General features: G+C 42.3%; 1 protein-coding gene across 1 annotated transcript in view; it reads left to right on the top strand.

Annotated features, from left to right (window-relative positions):
• The window catches only part of NRXN3 (neurexin 3), a 1,027,951-nt gene that overhangs the window by 74,699 nt on the left and 939,548 nt on the right, over positions 1–13,704 (top strand). Inside the window, exon 3 of the mRNA XM_074910039.1 lies at positions 8,914–8,931. Coding sequence (XP_074766140.1) covers positions 8,914–8,931 — 18 coding nt within the window. The remainder of the gene's footprint in view (positions 1–8,913; positions 8,932–13,704) is intronic.

The following is a 13,704-nucleotide window of genomic DNA, read 5'->3' on the forward strand; positions in this document are numbered from 1 at the left end:
TTAGTGTAAGCCACAAAACCAGTCAACATGAGGTTAATTTTTGTGGTGGTCAGCACAGGAAAGTCCACTGTTCTGCATCATCATCAGCAAGCTCCCTATCATTTTTATGTCCTGTTAACCTTCTAGCTTTAGCTTTATTGCCTTTTCTGGATCTGAGAGATCTGAGAAGTAGCTAAGTTGGTGAATCCAGGGAAGGCGTTCCTGGCGGGGAGGGTATTTCATTTAGGGAGATCCATCCAGTTGCTATCCCTTCCTGATGCTTAAATCAATTAAAATAGGAAGGTCATTGGAGAGAAACTGTCTCCTGTATCTCAAAGATCTGTTGTGTGAGTCACCTCCAGCTTACAAGAACATCTCTTGGTATGATATGATGCAACCACTGAAGTGTCACATTAGTTGATTTAGTCCTTGTTAAAGTCAAGAGAAAATTTGGCTTGTAATGGGAAGTTACTTTCAACTGTAATTAGAACATGAGGAAGCAGCTGACCATGGGAATGTAACTCTCTTGCAAGCAGTTTTTTAAAAGCTTTGCAAAGCATGAGGCTCTTTCACCTTGAAGGGAAATCCAGATGAGGATAGGAGTTTCCAGCTGTAAATGTTTGCATGGAATCAGGTACAGAGATTCCTAAGTAATGTTATAGAAGTGTGAAAAAACAGGCAGAAGCATAAGCAATGTATGCTTTTAGAAGGTCATAGGTTCTTGTTTCATCCAAGCTGGGGGGGAAATAGAAATCATCTTCCTCTTTTTACTACTGAAGATGACCTGTGAAAATGCAAAAACAACTTTCTATGTAATCCCACCACTGTTCCTAATATATGAATGGCTTATAAGTGGTGGTTCCAAATATTGTAGCTGAAGGCAGGAAAACCATTTAGTCCTCTCTTATTCTGTGAGCTGCCACTTAAGTGGAAGAAGCCTTGGCACTTCTAGTATGTAACATGATGAATTGTATGGCGGCTTTTGTTGTTTGCATGGAACATTGAATGACAAATCCTAGTGTTTGTGCGGGAGACTGTGTACCGTATGTAAGTCGGGCACACACTATCAGAGTGTCCAAGCTTTTCTATAACATGCTTTATTTGTCCTCTGGTATCTATTACTCCTTCACAGGAGCTATAACTTGTTCTTGGCCCAGGTGTTGCAAGTGAATTCTAGGGCGGGTGAGTGCTCTTTATAGGGCTGCATGTGTGATACTGCTAAACAGAAAGAGAAAAGGGGGTCTGGATCTGCACCAGGCACTGGTGAGGAACAAGGATCTCCAGAGAGGTAGAGTGCTCTTAAGCTGATTTGTTCAAACAGTTTGAATTTCTTATTCATAAACTTGTCAGCCTGTGTTTCTGACAAGAATAATAGCTTTGTTCTCACTGGATTTTTGGCTGGACTGTGTAGTACTGTATGCCCCCAGTGGAAGGATAGGTTTCTGATGGGTTTAGTCTTAGGCTGAAATGTACTAGTTACACAAATTGTCCAGTACAACTAACCCAAGGATAAAATTCAAAACTGGTCCTGCTGTAGATAACTTAGATGTTTTTTCATTGTAGGCACAGAATGGCTGTCATATGCAGAGGATGTACCAGCACCCTTCAGTTTAGAAAAGAAGGGGCTAAAGCAGGAGGTGAGTTAGATAGTTAGAATCAAGAGTGCTGTGGTGATGCCGAATAGAGACTGTTTATTCATAGCATTTTATAAGGTGACAGGTAGGGGATACCCAATGCTATATATTCAGCTGCAGGTTTTAGATGAACAAACAAAAATACTGTTTCGCACCACATTAATTCTAGTTCCAGAAGAGACCAGACAAATTCAAGGAGGAAAAAGTCCATCAAGGACTGTTAAGCATTTTGATCATGATGCAACCTCTACCTGCCTATTATTGCTGGAAGATGTTAAGAAGGGTACTGTGAATTTTCTTAGTTTCTCTGACTCTTCCCTGAGTACATGGGTTTGGCTGCTGTCAGAGGCTTGGTCTTGGTGTCTGCCCTGCTCTCTTACCAAAAGTCAACTTGTGGTGCCTGGCAGCTGTTACTGACAGGATTGTCTGGGGAGAAAGCATTTTGAATTGGAATAATAAAGTTATAGAAAATGGGATTGGAAAAGGTCTCAAGGGCCAACTAGTCTTTCCAAGACAAGATCAGGTATATCTGAAAAATTAATGAGAAATAATTTTTTAGTCTTTTCTTAATAGTCTTCAATGCCAATGGCTAGCTCCCAGTAGCCAAGTTATTCCAGAGCCTCACTACCCTGTTGCTACCAAATTTTTCTAACATTAAACCAAAACTTCCCTTTCTGCATCATAAGTTTCTTCTCATTCTATCTATGGTGAATATGGAGGACACTTTTTGGATTTTTTTCTGCTTGCACCTGCCTTTTAGAAGCTATACAGTTATGTTCTTTCTGTGCTCCATAAGACTGAACACAACTGGCTGAATGGAGATGTATAGGTGTGCTGTGCAAAATAGCAGGGAGCAAATCCTCTATTTCCTCCAGTGCTCAGGCACCTAGGATGAAATAGAAAAAGCTTCATCCTGGAGTGCTTGGGCAAGTTAAAGTGAAGATGAACAGATTCTTTGGAGGGCACTGAGTAATTAAATTCCAGTTGGATTTTTGCTAGTAGTTGGCTACAACTGTTGACTTTTTCCCCGGCAATGTAGCCAGGGCCCCAAGGAATGTACGTGAGCATATTTGTTGGGATATGTAGGAGAGAATGGTATTTTCACTGAAAGCTGTGAAGTCAGCAAGAAGCTTTATCTAAGAATAGTAATGATACAGAGTTAATTAGAGGGATTATTATGAATTTGTTTCTCTAAGATTTTTTCTGTTGTTTTTTTTACTCTTACTGGAGCTAAGTAACTCTGTGCATTCATTTCTGAAAGCAGCAGGCATACTTATTCCATCTATACCACGTTGATATGACAGCACTTTTCTAAATGGCAGGAAATTGTAGCAAAACCATAGTGGCTTGCAAATGTCTCCCCAGCTAGCTATAGCGCACACTCTGCCTGACTATCTTGGTTGCCAGAGAGGAGAAAGCTTGGTCCCTTGAAGTAAAGGATCAGTTTTCTTTAGTAGATATAGGATCCACTCAAACTTCATATACTTTAGCGGGTGACATACTCAGGCACGTGTCATTCAACTTCACATTTGACTCTGTGGAGAGGGCAGGCTGCCCACAACATTAAAGCACACGGTATGAAGAAGTGCATTGGAGGCATCAAATCACTGTTAATCATTCAGATAAGATTTGAAATCAAATCCCCTTCACCTCATTTAAATTAGGAGTGCTTTAAAATCATATAGCACTTTTAGTAGAATCAGCCAAGTTTCATTCTGCCTCTTTAAGTAGTTCTTACTGTTCTCTGACAGGCTAAACTGCTGTATGGCATTCCTAAAGCTGTTAAACATCTGTCTCTTTCACTTCAGAACTGGCTGTATTTCAGTACTGGATGAATGATTCCTATATTCACAGCTAATAAGTGCTTTGGGATCCCAAGTATTAGCTGTGCAAAGGCACAGTACCACAAATGTCTGCAATTCTATGCACCATATCAAGTGAGTACTATTCCTGAGAGACTGAAGCCTAAGAGATCCCGTAAGACAAAGGACACAGAGAAATGTAATTGATTGTAATGAACTTGTTTATGTATGTGTCACCACTTGTCTCTACTGAATAAAATCAGAAGTGTTCAACACTCCATTAACACAAATTACAGGGTCCTATTCTTCTGGAGTGAGACAATAAGGCCTACACCTGCTAGTACTGTGGAGTTCTTCATGATCCCAGTGTGCAGCTCAGTGACAGACATAGGCTCGAGTGGTCTTGGATTTGTTTCAGTATCCTAAATGTTTAGTGAATTAAATAGAATTGGTCAAATTTACTTCTGTGGCAATTCCATTGGAATCAGTGGAAGGATACCAGGAATGGAGATGAAATCATGACACTGTCAAAATAACTGTCAAGTCTTTTATGAATTTAATGGAGCTAAGATTTTAACCTAGTTAACCATAAATAGAACAATCTTCAAGGTGCCTATCTCCTCCTGGGCATGGGCACTACAGTGATGTGCTAATGCTTGAAATTGGTCTCATTACGGAGCCCGTCTTTATCCAAGCAAATTGTTAGAAGCAATTCATACAATGTAAATGCCATTTCTTTATATGTTGCTGTAACCCTTCCAGGTGGCTTTGAACCACTGTGGAGAAAGATGAGGAGTCTGTACAGTTTTCACCAACAGCACTAGCTCCATAACAGCTTGACAGAGGAGGTGAAATAGGATGATGTGTCTACCTTTTCCTTATTAGACTAGGTTAAGTGGAGTGGGACCAACTGACAAATCAGCATCTGGAGTTAACACTTTGTTTGGTGTAGTATCAAATTAATGACGACTTTGCTTACTGCGATTTGAGTGGTTTCCAGCTCAGCCAAAATGCAGCTTTTCATGGTATTGTTAAAATGTTGCATCAGAACTCAGTTAAGAGGAAATCACCAGGTTCTGAGTCACCAGTTTCTCTTACTACCACATCGCAGGAGTCCAGGCTGGCTCATCACGTATCTTTTGAATCATTTCACAGGTGGCCATAAATACATCAATCTATGGTCTCTGAACTGTTTTCATATATATCAGTAAGTCAAGGTAAGTGACTGAGAGTTCCCAATCAGTCATGCTTCTGCCAGTGAAATTGTACCCATTATCCATTGTCTGTATTTGCAGCACAATGAGAGCTAAATCTACTTTAGAAAAGCTTTTTTAGGTGTCAGTAATTTCAGAATAAGGCCATTTTCCTGTCTAAAGGCAGAATCTCCTCTTACTGGGAATGAGACTCCTATGACAAAAAAATGTCTCTGAGTGTTAAAACTTTTGTCCTCCTCCTCTCCCCAGTTTCTGCCTGCTCCCCTGTGCTCTCCACACACTGGCATTCAGAGAGAGGGTAACCAGGGACCTCTGGAGGAGGATGCCGGAAAGCTTGAGGGACTTGTAGTACAAGACAGTACTATATACTTGTAGGTGCTTATTTCCACTTAGCCTAGGACACTTCTACCTGGCAACTAGTTTGTGGTGAATTCAGCCTGTGGCTCTCAGTTTAGCTGTCGGAAGACAGGTGTCCACAGCCCATCAAAATGGGGAACAAGACTGAATGGACCATGGAGGTGGGAACGAAAGGAGGTCTCTTTGGGTCAAGGTGATTTGTACTGGTAGGGCTGGTGTGCAGAGAGTGTGTGCTGTCCTTGTCTTCCAGTTGGAGGGAGAGAGAAAGAAGTACACTCTCATGACTTCCCTTATTGCTAAACTTCATGTTAAAAATATTAGAGTTAAAAATACCGCAGATGTTTCCTCACAGGCAAGGGAATTATCTGAGCTATAATAATGTTTGCTTTGTTCCTCCCGATCCGCTCCCCTCTATCCTCCTCCTTCCCCTTCCACCCCACCCAGATGGCTGGGGCTGCATCAGACAAAGGCAGCAGCCCTGCTGATCCCTCTTTCAACCCGGCTATTAGCATCAAAGAACAAAAGCAAACAGCACCCGCTTGCAGCTCAGCCCTTTACAAAGGAGCAATAAATGGACTCGTGTATAGGATAAAACAAACTCTTCCTTGTCTTTTGTTAAGAGGCGGACCTTTCTGTGTTTGAAGTGCTCTGAGCCGAATAAAGTGGAGAAATCTCCATTTGCACGGCAGTAGGTCCCATGGTCACTGGGCTTTTTGTTAGCCATGGGTTCTGCATGTTCCCTGTGTAATCGAACACTGTACCTCCTCAGTCCCTGTAGGTAGGAGGTCCCTAGGGGAAGGAAGGTAGCACTAATGGAAGAGGAGTAGAGTGGGAACATGTTTTGAACAGTCCTTTTGAAAACAGACCAGAAAAACACGAAGAGAATTCGAGAGAACGTCTCAGTGGACAGGGTCTGAAGGAGAGTCAGCTCAGCTCCCCAAATCTGGTCACTGCCTATTTGCCTTCTCTATCTTCTACCTTTCTTGAGGCATTAGATTTCTTCTAATTGTGGAGTCACCAGCCGTAAAGTACTGCCTCAGAGGTTCCTTATTAAGGGTCCCTTTTGTCGATATATGCAACCCCAGTTTTAATTGTGCACCACAGGGGAGTGAGTGGCACACCACGCTGCAGAGGTGCTGTGGGGTTTCCCATGAGGACTTGCATGGCAATTTGAATTGTATGCCATGGTGATATTGTAGGGTCTTTTCTGAGGACTGACTGGCTCTATGCCATTTTTATTTTCACAAAGCAGTGCTTTCTCATGTGTGTTTTAAAATAAACCCCAAGTACTTTCACCATTTGAAAATAAGCATTTGCCAGCAAATACCACATGGGGGGGTGTCTGCAATACAAGAAACTCCCTTTGTATTTCGTATGGGAAGTAACACTAATGACCTGGGCTGCCACATAGGTAAATACTGCAAAAGTGTCGCAGACATGCAAACAGTGCCTTTTCTAATGCAACTGGTGTATGCAGAAATCGTGTTGGAGACTTAAAAAAAAAAAAAAGAAATTCCCTTGCTGTCTGCTCCCTGTTACTTGCCATTGATAAACTACATTTTAGAGTATGCTTGTGTAGCTCTTAACACTTCATTGTTCCCCTTTTTAACAGCTTCATGACCTGTTTAATTCATGCACAGTTAAATAAGTATTATTTCAAGCAGTGTATCAGTTACAGCCCACTGCCTCTTAGTTGCTTAATGTGTTTATCCCTTGCTCACCCTTGGTTAGCTCTTTCCTTTGCCCTTTCTATCTGCTGATCCTTTTTATTCCCTAAACGTCCCACAGATTTCCTCTGGGAGCACAGACACCCTGGTGAGGCTGCCTGCTGTTCCTGGGCCCCCAAGGTAGCCTGGGCTGCGGCTGTCCCCACTTCTTTTTCAGGCGTGCAGGGAGGCTGAGTTCAACATGGGTCTAGAGTTTCGTACCTGCTTAGAATAGGCTTTGGGGCAGATGCTGGATTATCAGAAACATTTGAAGTACCTTACTGTGTTCCCTTCTTCTTCTTCTGAAATTCCTGTTCATATTCTCTGACTGCCATGGATTTTCCTCAAGTCCTAGCTGTGGACTTGTAAATTCTTTGGCATCATGCTCACATTCTGCAGAGGTGTTTTAAGCGTCTGCTCCTTCCTTCTGCTCCTGCTCTCACCTTTTGCCTTCCATCCTCAGTGCATGCATTGCTGCCTCACCTTGTTTTTTTTTTTCCTACCTAAAATTAATTATTTTTCAGGCAGACTTTCAGTGCTAAGCGTCCTTCCAGGCTTGCATGCCAAGACACAAGTTCTTACATACAATTATCTGTTAAAAGAGGAAAGGCAACAAATAACAAGTCATCAGATCTGACATATAAGTTTAGTAGAAGCTATGGAAATTAACTGAGTTGATACAACAGTCCCTCCCCTCTTTGTGCATTGTTTTATTTGGGTTATTACCTCCTTAGGGAAGGATGGCTTGATATATGTGTGATGTATCACAGGGACTTTTTCTCAAATTATTCTGGAGCCATTACAAAGTGATAAACAAGAAGCAACAGAAAGTGATAAACAAGAAGCAGCATGCACAGGAATCACTCACTCACCAACGAAATGCACGTCTGGGGGAGACAAGTGGCACCAGTTCCACAGCAGCACAGCTGATTTGGACAGGAAGGTGAAATACTGATGGAAAGCTGGAGGGGATATTCGGGGAAGGAAGATATGTTCTTAGACCTTGGTGTGTAGGCAAAGCACCCAGTGTGTCATGCTCCTGTACTTGTGGCAGAAGTGGTCTGGGACCTGTAGTAGTCCAAATCGTTAATGCATTTCTTTGAAGTCTTACTGGAAAGATGATACCTGTAGCAGAACAATGCCTGAGCAAGGTACAAACCTCCAGGGAAGAATGCTACCTATGAACCTGGCTCCACTGTTTTTTCAAGTAAATTAATTTTTCTTCAGAGGGCTGCCTTGGGAAGAAAGTAATGATACAGTCTAATCCCGTGAGATTTCAGGGGTTCTTCCCTCATGGTGTTATGATAACTGTAGCTATTCAGAGCAAGACTAAACTTGGGATGTTAAAAAAGTTATGAGAGACATTTTTTTAAACTACATTCTCTGGGATTTGTGAGCTCTGCCCAAAACACACACTACATTCAAAGATATGCCTTTTCTGTGATCGATACTATCACTTACATAGTCTTGCTCCTCTCTTTTTTTAAAAGATTAATTTATTCTTGGATTTATGTGATTGATTCTGAAAAGCAGCTTACGTCACAAAGAGAAAAAATACCGGATGATGTTTGGTCTGAATTCAACATCTTGTGAAAAGACAATATGTGGGATGAGCAAGCCTCTGACACTCCTTCTCCCTCACCCCTATTGCTGTCTGCAATAAAGGATGTTGTTTTGGGAATGATGGATAGGAGGAATGAAAAGGAATGGGCTCTCTTCTAGACTTTGGGACTATGCTGAGTGTCTTGCACATGGTCATAAATTCACATGGCCCCTCATAAAAGGGGAGCAGGTTCTTTATTTTTTCTGAAAACTTGCTTGAATTTATGTGCAATAGAAACCTACTGCAGGCAGGTTTTTTTTGTTTGTCTCTTTTGCATTTGTGTGAAAAACAGTAGAATATTTTAACCAATATTCTTACAGGAACTGACGTGGCTTGGTTCTATCTGATTCCAGGAACTCTCTCTCCGGACAGATATGATGGTGGATTCACTTTTACATGCACAGTGGAGAGGGAGCAAATGCCTCCTCCCTTGCATGGCCGGGTGCTTGGCTGCAGATGGGTGGCCTTCAAACAAACCTAATTACTTCTGGTTTTGCATGAAATTGATTTCCATGCAAGGATGTTGAGTTGCTGTGTGCATCTCTAATGGCTTTTTTTCTCTTCTCTCTCTCTCTTTTCCTTTTCTCCCTTCTGCTTGCCATGAAAACACCTCAACAGATGTCAATCATATTCCAGGTAAGTGTTGCTTGTGCTGAGATGAAAGGCTGCTCTTTAAGGAGGGTTGGTGGGCAGTTACCAGGAGCATAAATCTCAACCTGCTTCCTGAGAGTGTACAGAACAAATCTTCATACTGAACATCACAGGGTCTGGATTGCAAAGTCTTTGCTAAAAGGAGGGCTTCATAGTAGCAAAGGTCACAGACTTCCCTCTTCAGAGGTTACATTGTGTTGGTCAGTTAAAGGGATGTTTTAGGAATGAAAGTTACAATATAAATGGTTGCTTGTATTGCTAATTACCTGACATTGGACATTGTATTATATACAATTTATTTCTGATACATCTGTATGTAGTCTGCCATACAAATCTAGTTCAGTCATTTTCTTTCTCCTACTGCTGTCTACTCCATTTGCTAGTCCCACTGATAACCTATTGCCTTTCATTTCCACTAACAGAGGAGGGTTTTTTTATTTTAGGTTTGTAAAAAGCAGTGAATATCTTCTGGTTGAATGTGAATGTGTGATCTTATTTAGGTATCAAAACTTTAATCCCTGATGGGGCAAAATTATTCATATAAAAGGAAAAAAACCGTGTGTTTTATTTGCTTGTTTATTTGGGGAGTTTTTCCACAAGGAAGTATTTTACCACAGAGAACTCCAAACCTCCCTCCCCAGATTGCTCTCTCATTGCCGGAAGGATCTGAATCCACCAACTTGAGCTACAAGGGTTAATTAAACTAGACTATCTTATGCTGTGGTCCACATCCTGTTGCCACTGAAGCTTAAGAAACTAATTTTTACCTCACGCTCAGGCAGCTCCACCTGGTTTATCATTATGTGAAATGGAAATGAGAGCCTAGGGAAGCAGCTGGCATTGCCCTGGCTGGAGTGAGATGATGGCAGAGTCAAGGCTCTTTTCCTTCTCAGCTTTCCACATAACTTTTGCTAAACCCGACCTGGACCTGGAACGAGTCCTCTGTTCAATTTGCTTCTTTTCTACACTTGGATAATCAGATTTTGTGAAACACTTCAGAGAGATGCAGTGAGGGCCAGCTGCTCGGGTAATTTCCCTGCATATTTAGCCTTTTGGCTTCTCTCATCAGCCTCCTTTTTGTTCTGCTGAGGTCCTTTACATTCTGTGTGCATCTCAGCTGGCAACAATGGGGATGGCAATGGCCAAATAGCAAATGTTACTTGGCATGTCTTGGAAAGAGAGATTCTGTGAACTGTAACAGTGAATCTTTTCGGTGACCCACAGGGCTGAACATGTACCTTCTCTGCCTGAGTCTAAGGTGTCCAGGAACTCCTGTCTCCTCTCATCTTAGCAGGATGTGATGGGACATGCACCAAGTACTTGGGGTCACAAGTCTCTCCACCATGTCCTGAAGCTGTTGGTGTGCATGGCAGAAAAGGATGGTTGAATTGGGGAGGCATGTCCTTGCTGTTCTCTGCCAGTAGGACTCATGATATTATGCCGCAAACAAGTGTTGCCTTGAACAACATCAGGGCCATCTCCAAGGCCTGCACAGCGTGCAGGGGACAACAGCATCACTCTTAGGGACCCAAGAAGATGTGGTACAACCAGGACAGGACCATGCTGCTGTTACTGTGGGCACCCTGGAGTGGTCCATCCTTCTGCTCTCTGAATGGGCTCTTCTGCCCCACTGCCCCCTTCTTATCATGATTTGTATGCTTGGACGTGAATTTTTTGTTCTCCCCATCACTCATACACATGTGTTCTTTTTCTCAGGACTGCTCTGTGCTTTCTCATGTGAGTTTCTAGTCACATGTGAATGTGCTTTTCCATGTGCTCTCACACTCATCTGTATGTTGTCAGTCTGAAAATTACCCATACCTCATTATTGGGCTCTGTAACTCTTTACTCCTAGGCAGTCTAATCCCTCTGCTCAGCCCCCCCTGGGCAGGACACTGGCATTGCTCTATGACTGAGCAGCGGTGTGGACCACCGACAGGGTTTGAGTGTGCACTTCCCCTATGCCTGGCTGTGTAGAGGCTTTCTTCCTATTTGGCCATTCAGCTATCTGTATTGAGAGGACAGAGCCCTGAGCCCCTGTCAAAATGGATACTTTAACCATCTTCTGTTTGCAAGACAAATTAGGAATTTTATGAGCTACTGGTAACTATTTACCCACAGGCAGCAAAAGGGCTGTAAAGAGCCCATTTATTAACTGAGTATTTTTTATTGTTGAATAGACTGGTTAGAACAAATTCTCCAGTAAGAGAAGGTAGCTGTGAATAGGCTGGGGCTGGCAGCAGTGGGGACCACAGGGCTCTGCTCTGAGTACAGTTGCTGCAAAGTGCAAAGAAGTTGGTCTTGTTCACAGTAAACAGAAATGTGTAGTATGAGTGTTCCCTGGCTGCAAGATCTCTGCTTGTGAAGAAGAGGTACTCTGGCAAGAGGGACTGGTGTACTACACTCCTTTAAAGAGCCAGCTGAAGACCCCATCTGTCTTATTTCACAAAGGAAGGGAGTTTGTCAGATGTTAGCCTAGCTGCACTGCAAATCTTATGTTCCTAGTCACAAAATAACACCACCACATTGTAAGCAGCAAAGTCAAGTATTTAGAGCATGGCCCTGGAAGTGGGACTGTTGCTGTCTGTACTCATCTGGATCACTGACTCACTGTGTCATGTAGAAGAGAAATAACTTCTCCTTTCAGTACTTGAGTTTTCCCTTTGGGGTTATAGCTACAGCCTCACCTCATCTTCACAGCATGCTTAGAGATCTTGGGCTGAACATAATGGAGGTTAAGAGCCTTATTACAGAGGTTAAATGCCTTGGCTGGGGAGTGGTGTGTAGCACAGTCCAGAATGGATGCTTCTGTCACCTCTGCACAATATCTGCCCCTTTCTTTGCACCTCCTACTCTTTGCCAGTGGTCTGGGTTCTGAAAGACAAATTGTTAGGAAAAGATTAGTAGATCAGGGAGCAAGTGATATGCTCCTTTCTCACTTCATTTTTTTTTAGTGAAAGAATATATGCAGGAAAAAGAACTAAGCATGGGTCCTTGTTATTATGGTGACTGGTGTTGATACATGGGGGGTGTGTCGAAGTTTAAATAGTGCTTTTCATGTTCATGCCTCGCTCTACCCCCTTTGTGGGAAAGAGTTGTTCAAGGGCAGGAGGCTAAGAGATGAAGTTCTGGGTATTTTGCTGTTATGATTTTACTGCTGATTAGAATTTACATGTAACTAAATGGACACAACCCAGTAGAAATAACCTAATTAACTGGGGCCCTGAGGAAAAATTAGTCCTTGTTTGCCTGAACAACTCCTTCAAAAGGATATCGAGATCCTTGAAGACACAAGAGTATTAGTGCTTTTTTGATCCAGGTCTTTAATCTTTCAAAGTCCATCTTTTAATGCTTCTTTCCCTTCTTCATCTCAAGGCTGCTGTTTCAGTCTGTCTCCCTAACTCCATGTCATAGGGTCATTTAAGCAGTACCTGTATGCTGGCTTCTGCTTCCTTGAAGCTGAACTCCGCTTTTTGGGCATGAAAATGTATGAATTGTGTTTCAGCCAATCTGAAGTTTCTTATTTGCAGAAGGTACTGGGTCAGACTAAGAATCCACCCATGCTGTATCTTCAGTACTGTACAGGTTTATGTTCTTCTTCATAGGTGCCACCATTGTTTTCATTCTTGCATGCTCTTTGCACAGGCACTGTCCCCAAATCAGATCCTCTTCCACTGAAACGTGAATGCTTTTCAGCTCTGTGCACATCCATTTGCAACAGTATGGCAGTAGTGATCACTGGGGTCAAATCAAGAATTCATCTAGCCCAGAAATGTGCTTTTATGAAAGTAGATGCTTTGGAAGAAGCTTTAAGAAACTACGTTAGCATTGGTCTTGTCCTTTGTGGTTTTAAACTTTCTGGCCAGATGCTGCATCTGTGTTGTGGTATTGTACAGGCATTGATGGATGTATTTTCTCTGGACATGTCCAGTCTGTTTTTCTTCATCCACTTATATTTTTTAACTCCACAGTACCCTGTGGTAACAAGTCCCATTGTTTAATCATTCAAGTGTGGAAAGTACTTCCTTTCACTTGCTTTTATACCTGTTACTTGAGAATTTCATTCTCCTACTACTCCTTGTGTTCTGACACATAGGAAAAAAAATATTTCACCTGCTGTTTACCTGCTCTGTTTTATTTGGAATTTTATCTTCATCTCATATATTGACAGAGATATCTTTTCCAAGCTGAAGAATTCTTTTCCATGCCTAAGAGTTTTTCTTTTCCCAACTTGGGCACCAACTTGTGCATCAGATCAGGTGCCCTGATTTGCAGTGATACACATCTTCTTATGGGTCAGCCATAAAATGCATTCACCCTCAGGTCTTGCTATCTGCACATCTTGCTGTCTTGCTTTCTCTTGTGCACATGGCCATCTCTGTGAATGTTTGCATGTTTATTTTCATGCTTTCAAACACTACCATGTTTGTAGCCTTCTCTATGTGAATACTTCTTTGAATATGCCATGTGCAATGTCAGAACACTGTTTCTGCCATGGGAGAAAGGAGATGGATAGCATGGTTTGATTGCTATTTCTGCCCATAAATGTTGGGGTAAATTACTTCCTCCTTGGTTTCTACCTCATGTTCTTATTCCTTTGATCACTCAAAGTAGGTGCCACTCACCCTGAACTCACTGCCCCCAATAATGACAAAACCTCTCCTGGGTTGCACAGCAGAGGAAGCAAAGGGGATGGAAAAGAGGAGCTAGCACAGCTGTTGTGTGTAATTGGATTGGAAGTGGGCCTCCGGCTACAAT

This window comes from Athene noctua, chromosome 6 (genome assembly GCF_965140245.1).
Source record: "Athene noctua chromosome 6, bAthNoc1.hap1.1, whole genome shotgun sequence".
NCBI lineage: Eukaryota > Metazoa > Chordata > Aves > Strigiformes > Strigidae > Athene > Athene noctua.